The 12,534-nt window shown below is 47.7% G+C and overlaps 1 protein-coding gene across 1 annotated transcript in view; it reads left to right on the forward strand.

The window, feature by feature from the left end:
* PSD2 (pleckstrin and Sec7 domain containing 2) overlaps positions 1–12,534 on the forward strand; it is a 75,235-nt gene that overhangs the window by 54,402 nt on the left and 8,299 nt on the right. Inside the window, exons 9-15 of the mRNA XM_070374448.1 lie at positions 3,492–3,581; positions 4,687–4,730; positions 5,789–5,979; positions 6,153–6,223; positions 6,618–6,775; positions 7,818–7,962; positions 9,305–9,448. Of these exons, the coding sequence (XP_070230549.1) occupies positions 3,492–3,581; positions 4,687–4,730; positions 5,789–5,979; positions 6,153–6,223; positions 6,618–6,775; positions 7,818–7,962; positions 9,305–9,448 (843 nt within the window). The remainder of the gene's footprint in view (positions 1–3,491; positions 3,582–4,686; positions 4,731–5,788; positions 5,980–6,152; positions 6,224–6,617; positions 6,776–7,817; positions 7,963–9,304; positions 9,449–12,534) is intronic.

The following is a 12,534-nucleotide window of genomic DNA, read 5'->3' on the forward strand; positions in this document are numbered from 1 at the left end:
GTCTCCTGCATTGGCAGGTGGAATCTTTACCACTGTACCACCTGGGAAGCCCCAAGAAGTATTAATGTTAAACACAAGTTGCTCAGTCATGTCTGACTCTATGACTCCATGAACTGTAACCCGCCAGGCTCCTATGTCCATGGAGTTCTCCAGACAAGAATACTGCAGTGAGTTGCCATTCCCTTTTCTAGGGAATCTTCCCAACTCAGGGATCAAACCTGGGTCTCCTGGATTGCAGACAGATTCTTTACCATCTGAGCCACCAGGGAAGTCCCAAGTATTAGTGTTAATTTTTTTTTAATGTTTGGTAAGCTTCACTAGTGAAGCCATCTGGTCTTGGGCTTTTCTTTTGTGAGGTTTTTGATTGCTGAGTGAATGTCTACTTCTTTTTAGGTTTATTTAGGTTTCCTGTTTATACTTGAGCCAGTTTTAGTAGTTTGTGTGTTTTTAGGAATTTGCTTATTTTATCTAGGTTATATAATTGGTTAGCATTAATTGATTGATATTAGCAAATTAATTCGGAGAAGGCAATGGCACCCCATTCCAGTACTCTTGCCTGGAAAATCCCATGGATGGAGGAGCCTGGGAGGCTGCAGTCCATGTGGTCGCTGAGGGTCGGACATGACTGAATAACTTCACTTTCACTTTTCACTTTCATGCATTGGAGACGGAAATGGCAACCCACTCCGGTGTTCTTGCCTGGAGAACCCCGGGGACGGGGGAGCCTGGTGAGCTGCCGTCCGTTGGGTCGCACAGAGTCGGACACGACTGGGGCAACTTAGCAGCAGCAGCAGCAGCAGCAAATTAATTGCTTAGGATTCTTGTTCTTCTTGTTACCAAGAAAGCAGTGTTAAAATCTCTAACCAAGACTGTGAGTGTCTTTCTCTTTTTAGTTCAATTTTTGTCTTTTACTTTTTGAAACTATGTTATTAGGTACATACAAATTTAGAATGTTTATATCTTCTGGTAGATTGACCCTTTCATTATTATGAAATGTCTCTGTAGTAATGCTGCTTGCCTTCAAGTCTATTTTGTCAGTTATTAGTGTAGTTATACTGGAGTTCTTTTGCTAGTATTTGCATGCGTATCTTTTCTGTCCTTTTCCCAAGATTTCTGCCTCCTTATATTTAAGAGATGTCTATTAATCTTTGCCTTTTAATTTGACCATTTAATAAATTACTAATATATTTGAATTCAAACATATCAGGTTACTCTTCATTTTCTCTTTGACTCATCTGGTCTATATTGCTTATTATTTTTTCTCCTTTCTTGCCTGCTTTTGGATTATTTAAGTATTTCTTTAGAATACCGTTTTCCCCTGTTAGCTTGTTAGTTGTGAATTCTTTTAGAATTCTTTTTGTAGTTTGCAATATATATCTCTCACTTATTAAAGTACTTTAACCATGTCCTAGCAAATGAAATAACCTTAAAAGGCCTTAATTTATTTGTCTTCTCAACTTACATACTACTGTTATCATCCTTTTAACTGTTTGTATCTCTTTCTATATTTTATTCCCCAGAAAACTTTATTATTTTTTATTTTTCACAGTCAGCAATCATTTAGATTTAGCTATCCTTTTTGTTGCTCTTCATTCCTTTCTGCTTTGCCATCTGGGATAACTTTCCTTGTGTCTGAAGAATTTCCTTCCTTTCTTAATTTCAAGTTTTGAAGTGTGACTGGCGTGTTTCCCAGTGCCTCTTGTCCTCGGTGGGCCCTGAGTTCCAATTTTCGTTTTCTAGTCCTTTTGACCACTCAGTTGCTCACTCTTTTGTCCACTGCTTGAGAACTGACAGATGCTTTGAAGAGGAAGACTGCTCCTTGTCGGCCTCCCCTCTCCATGTTTCTCTTCTTTGTAAGACCTTTGCCCTTGAAGTCTTCATTGCTCTTATAGTTCTCCAATGTTTTATCAATATTTTGACCAGCAGCTGTTTCTGATGGGAAGGTTGATTTGCAACAAGAGAGTCTGTCATTACTAGGATTATAACTCTTGCCTGGTAATTTTTTGATTTTGCACCCACCCCTTACTGATGGCTTGGGAATGTTCAGTGTGTATGTGTGAAACTCAGACAGTATGATCAACATTGCCCTCATGTTCCTCAATTATGACTGTACACATAAATGACTATATACATACATACATACATACATGGATGTACATGTAAAATATATACATAGACATATGAAACACATATTAAGGCATTTGTAGGATCATTTCTCCTTAGTCCTTTGGAAAAGGTGTAGAAAATTCTTGTTTTTCAGCTACTTATAAAACTTTATATCATTGTTTTCTGAATTATTTCCTGTGGTGTGTGAATGTCCCACATGGTGTTAATAGAATCGTTGTTAAAATGGAGCAATTGAGAAACTGCATCGAATCCTCTCCTTGGAGACCCTCACTACCACAGAAGCACACTGAAAGCTCTGAAACATATAAACTTATTTGATTATGAAATCCTTCAGGGGGAATTCCTATTCTCATTTGTAGGTGAATTTTGGGAAACACTGCCTTATAGCAAACCTAAATCCACCAAATCCTACACCAATAAATATCTAGTGTTCAAGGGACTTTGTCTTCTCAATGGTGAAGTGCCATCAGTGTTTCCTCAAGCATGGACACTGCAGAGAGTCTGAAAGTATGCACATCAGATATTGGGTTTGGGGGGCTGGAGCCCCCCTTCTAATCATTGGTAAAAAAGGCAGAAATATGGGGTACAGTCATTCCAGCCCTTTGTCTGTTTGTGCCTCCTGGAGTGAAACCATCTGCTCAGGTTCCCTTGGTCCCAGAGCAGCTTGGCATGGGGTACCCATGTGTGTTGGTGGAAATTGATTTTTGATTCTCTTAAGACCAAACTCTCCCTCACTTCACCTACCTCTTGGAGGTCTTGCCGCCCCTCTGTACAGGTGAGAGGGTGAGACAGTTGTGACGGAATACACAGAGCTTCTGCTCAGGAGTCAAGAGGCCTGGGTTCAAGTCCTGGTGCTGTGACCTTGGGAGAGTTAACCATGGAGTAGCGGGTGAGAGCACGGGCTTTGGTGTCAGACACACTCAGCCCTTCTACTTCCTTGCTGTGTGATCATGCGCACGTCACTTCACCTTCCTGCACCTCAATTTCCTTACCTTCAAATGGGGATAATAATAACACCCACCTGACCTTCTCTTTGTTGTGAGAAGGAAATAAATAATGCATGTCAAGTACAATACCTGGAACGTGCTGGGCACCTGGCAAATGTCAGCTGTTATTTCATCTAACCTGACTCCTTCATCTGGGTTTGAGGAGAACCCCAACCTCTTGTGATGCTTGAGGATCAAATAGAATCTTGAATGTGAAAGAGTTTTGTAAACTCTTGGAGTGACAAAGGGAAATTCAGGCAGTCTTTTCTCATTACTGCCCTTGATGCTGCCTCATCCCCTCTGGCCGGGCAGGGCAGGGTGTGGAGACCATACCAGGCTCCATCCCTACTCTCAGGCAGAACCATTCCTCCATTACAGAACATTGGCAAGAAGATGTCCTGCCAGCAATTCATTGCCAACTTGGACCAGCTGAATGATGGCCAAGACTTTGCCAAAGACCTGCTGAAGGTATAACTTGCTAAGGGTCCCCATGCTCCCAGCTGTGTTCAGGGTGGGTGGGGAGGAGAGAGGTTTCTGCTCCACTAAATTCTGATGGTCCAAGTTCTTCATTCTGGGGTCAGGGTAATGATGGCTTTGGGACAGAGGTAGAGACCATCCAGCTCAACACATGACTAGTATGTGTTCCCTGAGTTAGGCAGAGGGTAGGCTTTGTGAGGTTTGTTTTTAGTGCTCCACTATCATTATTTCTGTCAAGATAGTGCTCAACACTGCCACCCATTGTCACAGCTGTCACCACCATCACCCTCACCTGATCACCCTTATCACCACCACCACCTTCACCACAACCATCAGTATCATCACCACAGGAAAAAGCCCACTCATTCCTTAAACATCACAAGGAATCTAGTTTTCTTTTGAATACTTTTGAAAAGTTTCTTTTGAAAAACTCTGGCTTTTCAAGTTTGGTCAGCTCTCCACCTTGGAGGAATAGGAGCATGTTTTGGGGGATAGGTGATGAGTTCAGTTTTAGAGGATGAGTTAGAGGGAACTAATGATATCAGGTGGGCAATTGGATAGTGAGTCTGGAGGACAGAACATGAACATTGCTTTCATCACTCTTCTTACCATAATTATGTTCTTCACTGTCAGGAAGAACTAGTTAAAAGTGTATTTGTAAGTACAATAAAATGATCCCAGTCCCTTCACCCACCCACTCCCCATCTACTCATCCACCCAAATGCCCATCCTCCCATATATCCATCCTTCCATCCACATACCCACCCTGCAACTCAATCATTCACCTGTCCCTACACCTATCCATTCATCCATCACCCACACATACTCTCCTACACAGCCCTCTATACACACTCACCCACCTATTTCTTGGCCCATTGACATAGTTAGCAGCTCATCTACCTACTCATCCTCAGTCTATCCAGTCATCTAAACAATACTCACCTACCCCATTCATTCACCTGTCCAATAAATAAGTGTGAAGCAAACACCTACTTTGCTCCACTGACTGAAAAGGTACTCCCTCACTGCATCCACATCGCTAGAGGTAGATGGACTCTGACTCTTCTTTGAACTCCTCTCTTTCCCCCTCTCCTAGACCCTTTACAACTCCATCAAGAATGAAAAACTGGAATGGGCCATGTGAGTAGTGCCCATGAGCACAAATATGGGGAGAGAATTACCGGGAACGGGGCGAGGGAGTGGCTGATGGTACAGGGAAGTCATGCTGGTTACTCTCCATGGTGCTGATTTCTCCTACCCAGGGCCCTGGTGACCCCTGACCAGCTGGCCAGCTCCTGCTGTTGAGTTCCCCTTTGGATTCATTTTGTCTTGATAAATAGTGTGCAGTTTTACAGCTATGGAATAGATTAAACTGACAGTTTCATGATGTTCACAACAGTTTTTCTGTTCAGGGGATATTGCCACTATTTTCAATGATGATATTATCTCTTTCCCCTTGGGGAGGTAGGCATGAGCTCTGAGTCCCTTTACAACGCTAGTAATATGACCAAAGTGAAGTGGTGACTGCTCTTGGCAATGGGGAGATGTGACTGCCCCCTAACTTATTCCCCTGAGAGGGCAGTGAGACCTGGAGGTACCCAGCCATCTGGAAAGAGGTGTGGTGACCTTGCTGATTGGGAAGACTATATATAAGAGGCTTCTGGGGAAAGTTTCCACCCCACTCTGCTGTACTCCCCAGGGCAGCCTGGGTCTTGGGGTCCATGTGAAGGTCCCAGGCAGGGATCGTTAGGAAACCCAACCAAACTGGGGAGAACTGGCATTTTTCTACCAGGGCTCCAGTGGGGAACCTAGACTTTAGGGGCCTAACCTACTGATCTTCTGTCCCTCACCATGTCCCTGGGACTTGGGCAGTCTGCCCATGGGTTACTTCTCCCTGGGGCTTGGCTTTCAGAGAGGTGAGAGAAGACCAGGGGGTAAGTCCGAAGGTGGTAAGGTCTCCAACTTTGTGATCAAAGGTGAAGATTGGAGCTTGGAGGCCAAAAATCAAATTTCAGAGGACAAAGGTCAGAATTGGAGACTCAGGTCAAAGGTCTGGATCTATGGTTGGAATTGAAACCCCCTTATCTCTGTTCCTCACCTCTAACTGGCTTCCAGAGGAGTGTTTGGTGGGGAGAGGGCATGTTGGCATGGGGATGAGGGCTCTGTGGAGGTGGTACTCAAGCCTAGTACTTTCCTAGTGATGAAGATGAGCTGAGGAAATCACTGTCTGAGCTGGTGGATGACAAGTTTGGGACAGGCACAAAGAAGGTGACACGGATCCTGGATGGTAGCAACCCCTTCCTGGATGTCCCGCAAGCTCTCAGCGCTACCACCTACAAGCATGGTGTGCTGACCCGGAAGACTCACGCCGACATGGATGGCAAGAGGAGTGGGTGTCAGGCGGGGAAGGGGCATAGGGAGGGATGCTAGTCCAGAGAGGGTATGCACCCCCTTGGCTGCTCCTCTGGGAATGCACATGCCAGCAGACATGTAGGGGGACACGGGGAAGGAGATACTGGGATGGGTGTTATGGCCACACTACCCATGGCCCCCTCTCCCTAGCGCCCCGTGGGAGGCGTGGCTGGAAGAAATTCTACGCGGTGCTCAAAGGGACCATTCTGTACCTGCAGAAGGTGAGAGATTCCCCCAGAATCTTTACCCAGGAAGGGCCAACTCAGCCCCTGCCTTCTGGTGCCTAGAGGGTCCTGGGAAGGGCCTAGGCCTTAGGCAGATCTTGGATCCTCCCACATCAAGGACCTGACTTTGGCTCACCGAGGGCTTTGATGGTTTCAGAGAAGGGCCTTTTAAAGGGGGTTTCAGAGGAGTAAGGCCTGTTCAAGCTTCTGGGGCCAACTGGGTGCTGGGAGTGTGTGGTGATTCTTGTTGGGGCAGCTGAAAGATGGTGGGATGTGTAGGGACAGAGAGAAGGAGAATGACCGGGAGGGACAGTGAGGGTGGAGGTACGGGTCAGCAGACCAGAGCCTGGTGATGACAGAGGCTTGCCCACCCCTGACCTGGCCTGTCCAGGATGAGTACAGGCCTGACAAAGCCCTGTCCGAGGGTGACTTGAAGAATGCCATCCGTGTGCACCACGCTCTGGCCACCAGGGCCTCTGACTACAGCAAGAAGTCCAACGTGCTCAAGCTAAAGACAGCTGACTGGAGGGTCTTCCTCTTCCAGGCACCGTAAGTAGGAGTGGGCACCCCCTCGCTCCCACACTGGGCTCAGTACCTGCCCCACACCCTTGCCTCATCTACCTCAGGGGAGGTGCCCTTAGCTTCCCTGGCACAGCAGCCATGAGAGCAAGTGTAATTGCTTGGCACAAAGAAACAGCTCAGGTCCCTCCTGACAGCAGTGTTTCTCAAGCGTGATCCCTCAGTATCTCCTGGAAAACTTGTTAGAGGGACTTCCCTGGTGGTCAAATGGTTAAGACTCTGCTCCCAATGCAGGGGGCACAGGTTCAATCCCTTGTTGGGGAACTAAGATCCTGCATGCTGCCCAGTGTGGTCAAAAATAACCCTCAAACTCATTAGAAATGCAGTTTCTGTGGTCCCACATTAGACCTCCTGAATCAGAAACACTGGAGGTAGGCCAGCAGTTGTGTTTTAATAAGACCTCAGGGTGATTCTTATGTGCACTGAAGTCTTTAAATACAAGGCAGATGGACTCTTTCTAAATCATCCTGCACTTAAAGTTGGGGTGATGGGCACGGAAAACTCACCCTGTGGTTTCTCCATAAGGCCTTCTTTCTATGCTCCTGTACCTCATCCTTCTGTGACTTGAAATTCAGGTTTCATGTGTCAGATGAACTTAAAAGGGGGGAGACTGGCAGGTGAACTCTGAGGATAGGAGTGGAGGTGCCGAACCAGGCAGCAGGGCAGGACCGAGAGGGCGGAGTCAGGGTGACCAGTTGCCCAGCTGCCTCTGACCTCCCCTGCTGGTCTTAAGACTCACTAGCTCCAAGCCGTTAGCTCTGGACCTGGCTGGGCAGCTTCATGTTCACATGGAAATCCAGGTCTTGTCTGGGAGCTGGAACAGAAGGGAGCTCCCTACGCAGACATGACCAGGCTCATCAGCTCCCATCCTGCCACCCTCCCTCACCCCTTTGCCTGCCTACATGGAGGTCTTTGTGGCCTCTCTGTGCCTGGCTGTGCTGGGTGCTGGGTGGGGGATAGGGAGTCCTGCTGTGAGAAGCCAGTGCGCCCTCCCCTCCCCTCCGGTCCCCAGGAGCAAAGAGGAAATGCTGTCCTGGATCCTGAGGATCAACCTGGTGGCTGCCATCTTCTCAGCGCCCTCCTTCCCTGCTGCCGTTAGCTCCATGAAGAAGTTCTGTCGGCCTCTGCTGCCCTCCTGCACTACTCGCCTCTGCCAGGTACAAGCTCCTGGGCTCACGACATCACCTCCCCCAGCCCCTCATTCAGCAGTGCTTACCCGGTGCTTGGTCCTAGGGTGAGAGACAAGCCGAAGGAGCAGACATTCTCCATCCCCCCGCCCACACCCCCACTTACACACGGAGGGACTGAGGTCATACCCCGCACAGTGGTGTGGGTGTGCCGATGGCGGTGTGTTCAGTGGATGTGGTGTGGTCTGTGGGTGTCCTGTGTGTCTGGGCATGAATGGTTGTGAGTGTGTGTGTCCTGAGGAGCGAGTGACAGGCAAGACTTGGAGAACCCTTCATCCAGCTGCTTCCCTCATCTACCCTTACATGTTTCTTTGTAATCCTTAAAAATCTCCTGGGCTTCCCAGGTGGCTCAGTGGTAAAGAATCTGCCTGCCTGTGCAGGAGCCACAGGAGACATGGTTTTGATCCCTGGGTTGGGAAGATCCCCTGGAGAAGGGAATGGCAACCGACTCCAGTAGTCTTGCCTGGAAAATCCCATGGGCAGAGGAACCTGGTGGGCTACAGTCCATGGGGTTACATAGAGCTGGACACAACTGAGTGCACATGTGCACACACACACATCAATACTCCATTTTTCAGGGGTTTTTTTTGAGAGGAGAGGATAAATGCTGGGCTACTACTTGCATGGTGGAGAGTGGGTTAACACCATGTTTTCCATCCTGTCAGGGCCCTTTCCTGATGAGCCAGTGTCCTGGGTCTTCTCTGTGGAGCCCCTGGGGCTGCTGTCCACAGCTGTGCCAGCACTCTCGGTGCTCCCACACAGGCACACTTACCATTCAAGTACACGCACGTTTGTGTGTATATACACATACACACACACATACACATATGCAGCCCAGTGCCCATAAGGCACAAAGGGGTCTGGCTGGCCTGTGGCGGGTGGGGTGTACTGTTCACTTGTCTGGTAGTGACAGTGTCTCTGTCTTTGGGTGTGATCCTGGATCTGTGGCCTTCAGATGTGTCTGGACATGAGTATGAGAGGCTGTGTGCTTCGTATGAAGCCTGGGGCGCCGGGCTGAGTCTCGGTGATTGTGTGTCTATGTCAAGGAGTGTGCATACACGAGAGTGAGGGCCTCGCATCTCCTGAGCCTGCTGCGGAGGCTCCGGGGGGAGCTGATGCCGATGGTGGGAGGGGACGAAGGAAGGTGGCGGAGGTACACTCGTTCAGGCACAGACCTGGCTCTGCCCCTGCGTGTTGGATGGCCCTGGCAAGGCCTCGGTTTCCCCTTGGGGAAGCAGCTGTCCTTTGGATGAGACCCACCCATACGACCCCCTGAGGGTGGGACCTCACTGTCCACGACTGATCTTTGCAGGAGGAGCAGCTGCGCTCTCATGAGAATAAGCTGAGGCAGGTGACTGCAGAGCTGGCTGAACACAAGTGTCACCCGGTCGAGCGGGGCATCAAGTCCAAGGAGGCTGAGGAGAACCGGCTGAAGGAGCATTATCTCACATTTGAGGTGGGCCAATCACAGGAGGATTTGGAAGGACAGGGCTGGGGCAGGAGGAAGAGGCCAGCTTCTCCTTCCACATCTTTCCACAGCCAGGGACTCCTTCTTTGGGAGCACTCCACTTTGGGGGCTCCCCTGAGGTCATGAACTGCAGTCACCTGTGAGCCAGTCTCTGCACAGCCCAGCTGCACAGACAACTCACTTGTGTATCTACCAGAGACCTCCCTGACCTTCTGCAGCCTTCTTCAAGCCCCTGCCTCACGTCCAATTTCTGCATAGGCCCAGCTTTTCGGGAAGCTTCTACAACCAAACCACAGAGTTCACAAGCCCTCTCCATGTGACTTTCCCCCCCTCACATCTCAGTGCCCCTCTCAGTGGGTTTATCAAGCAGAGCACCTTGGTCTCTCCTTCTGAGCTCTCCCTTTCTTCTGTTTTGTCTCTGCCCCTACCCTGCTTCTGTCCTGCAGTGCTCTGCCTTCACTGTATGAAGGATGAGGGTAGACTGAGGGGAGGAAGGCAGGAACCACTTGTCCATTTTGGACTGACCTGCACATGGGGGTGGACAGATACAAGAGAGCCCGAAACCAAGCCAGGAAGTCCCTGGAGCAGAGGGGCAGGGAATCGCCCATCTCAGTCTCTAGATTTCCATGCTGACTTTCTGTTGTGGTGTAGAGGAGAGAGGATAGATAAATCCTGCCTTTTGGAAAAACATGATGTTTTATAACTTTTGGAAGCCTCCTCAGATCCACTCTCTCTGCAAGGTAAAAAATAACCATGCTGATTGCCAGGCATGATTCTCTTCACTTCGCTTATGTTGACTGATTTAATCCTCATATCAACTGTATGATGTGGGTTTGTTATCCCCATTTTACAGATGGGGAAATTGAGGCTTGGAAAGGTTGGACCATGTGCCTGAGGCAACACAGTTAAGTCCAGGAGCCAGGATCCTAACCAGGCAACTGACTGTGCCTCCAAAACCCTGGTCTTTCTCACCCTCAGCCTGACTTAACTGGGGGGTGAAGAGGCAGGGCAGATGGACAGTAGGGGAGGTAGAGCCCAGAATGAAGAGCTTTTCAGTTTCTGTGGCAGAGCTGGGTGAGAACAGAATCTTATGACCCTTAGTCCCTGCCTCTCCCGCGACAGTGGTGAGGGCCTGAAGCTCTGAGTCAAGACCTCAGACACTGCCAAACCTCCCTTCTAATTGTTTACCAATTTACATCCCCTTTAATAGCTCATGAACACACCTGTCTCTCCATACTCTCACCAACACTGGACGTAGTCTTCGTTAATCTGATAGGTTTAGCAAGTGGTATCTTATTGATGTTTTAACTTGGTTTAAATTTTTTATTTATTTATTTATTTTTATTTTATTTTATTGGCTGCACTGCAGGGCATGTGAGACTTTAGTTCCCCTACCAAGGATGGAACCCATGCCCCTCGCACTGGAAATGCAGAGTGTTAACCATTGGACCACCAGAGAAGTCCCTCACCATTTTGATTTTTAAAAAGATTAGCTGTGAACCCAGAGAAGGCAATGGCACCCCACTCCAGTATTCTTGTCTGGAAAATCCCATGAACGGAGGAGCCTCGTAGGCTGCAGTCCATGGGGTCGTTAAGAGTCAGACACGACTGAGCGACTTCACTTTCACTTTTCACTTTCATGCATTGGAGAAGGAAATGGCAACCCACTCCAGTGTTCTTGCCTGGAGAATCCCAGGGATGGGGGAGCCTGGTGGGCTGCCGTCTATGGGGTCGCACAGAGTCGAACACGACTGAAGTGACTTAGCAGCAGCAGCAGCAACAGCAGCTGTGAACCACCCATATTTGGTTCAGATATTTTTTCTTAAATGAATAGAATATTCTATTATGATTGAAGTCCTTCTTTGTGCCTCTTTTAACATTTTCTTCTCTCCTCCTCAGAAATAATTATGATTCTGAAGTTGTTTTGGGCCCTTCTCATCTATATCTTTATACTTTTATTGCAATTATAGCTGTCCACAAACAATAGTTAGCATTGTTGTGTGTTTCATTTGCATGTTTTTAACATTTGTGTAAATGGTTAAAACAATTGTGATTTAAAAAGCATAGCGTAAGATTGATCATGGTTAAGGTTAAGGAATCAATGGTTAAGGAACCATTTTAAGTATTATAGTTCAGTAATGTTAAGTCAGAGAAGGCAATGGCATCCCACTCCAGTACTCTTGCTCGGAAAATCCCATGGACGGAGGAGCCTGGTAGGCTGCAGTCCATGGGGTCGCTAAGAGTTGGACACGACTGAGTGACTTCACTTTCACTTTTCACTTTCATGCACTGGAGAAGGAAATGGCAACCCACTCCAGTGTTCTTGCCTGGAGAATCCCAGGGACGAGGGAGCCTGGTGGGCTGCCGTCTATGGGGTCGCACAGAGTCAGACACGACTGAAGCAACTTAGCAGCAGCAGCAGCAGCAATGTTAAGTCTTTTCATATTCTTGGGCAACTAATCTCCAGAACTTTTTCATCTTCCAAACTGAAACTCTATAACTATTAAACAACATACTCCTAAGCACCTTCCTCCTGGCCCTAGTCCTTAACTACCACAGTTCTACTATCTGTCTCTATGAACGTGACTACTACTCTTAAGTGCTTCATACAAGTGGAACCACAGAATTTATACTTTTGTGACTGGCCTGTGTCACATGACATAAGGCTTTCAGGCTTCATCCCTACTGTAGCGTGTATCAGAATTCCTTTCTTTTTGCTTTTCTGTTGTATTTGGACACCACGTTTTGTCTGTCCTTTCATCAGCTGATGCACATTTGGGTTGGCTGCTGTTAATAATGCTGCCATGAACATGGGTGTGCAAATGTTTCTTTGAGATCCTACTTTCACTCCTGCTTTTATGTCCAGAAGTGGAATTGCTAAACTGTATGGTAATGTTATTTTCACTTTTCGAGGAATAACCACACTGTTTTCCATAGTAGCTGTATCAATTTACATTCCCACCAATAGTGTACTTGGATTCTAATTCTTCCACATCTTTGTCAACACGCTTGTTACTTTATGTTTTTTTTTTTGTTTGGGTAGTGGTTATCTTAATGCATGTGAGGTGATAATC

This window comes from Bos mutus, chromosome 7, assembly GCF_027580195.1.
Source record: "Bos mutus isolate GX-2022 chromosome 7, NWIPB_WYAK_1.1, whole genome shotgun sequence".
Classification (NCBI taxonomy): domain Eukaryota; kingdom Metazoa; phylum Chordata; class Mammalia; order Artiodactyla; family Bovidae; genus Bos; species Bos mutus.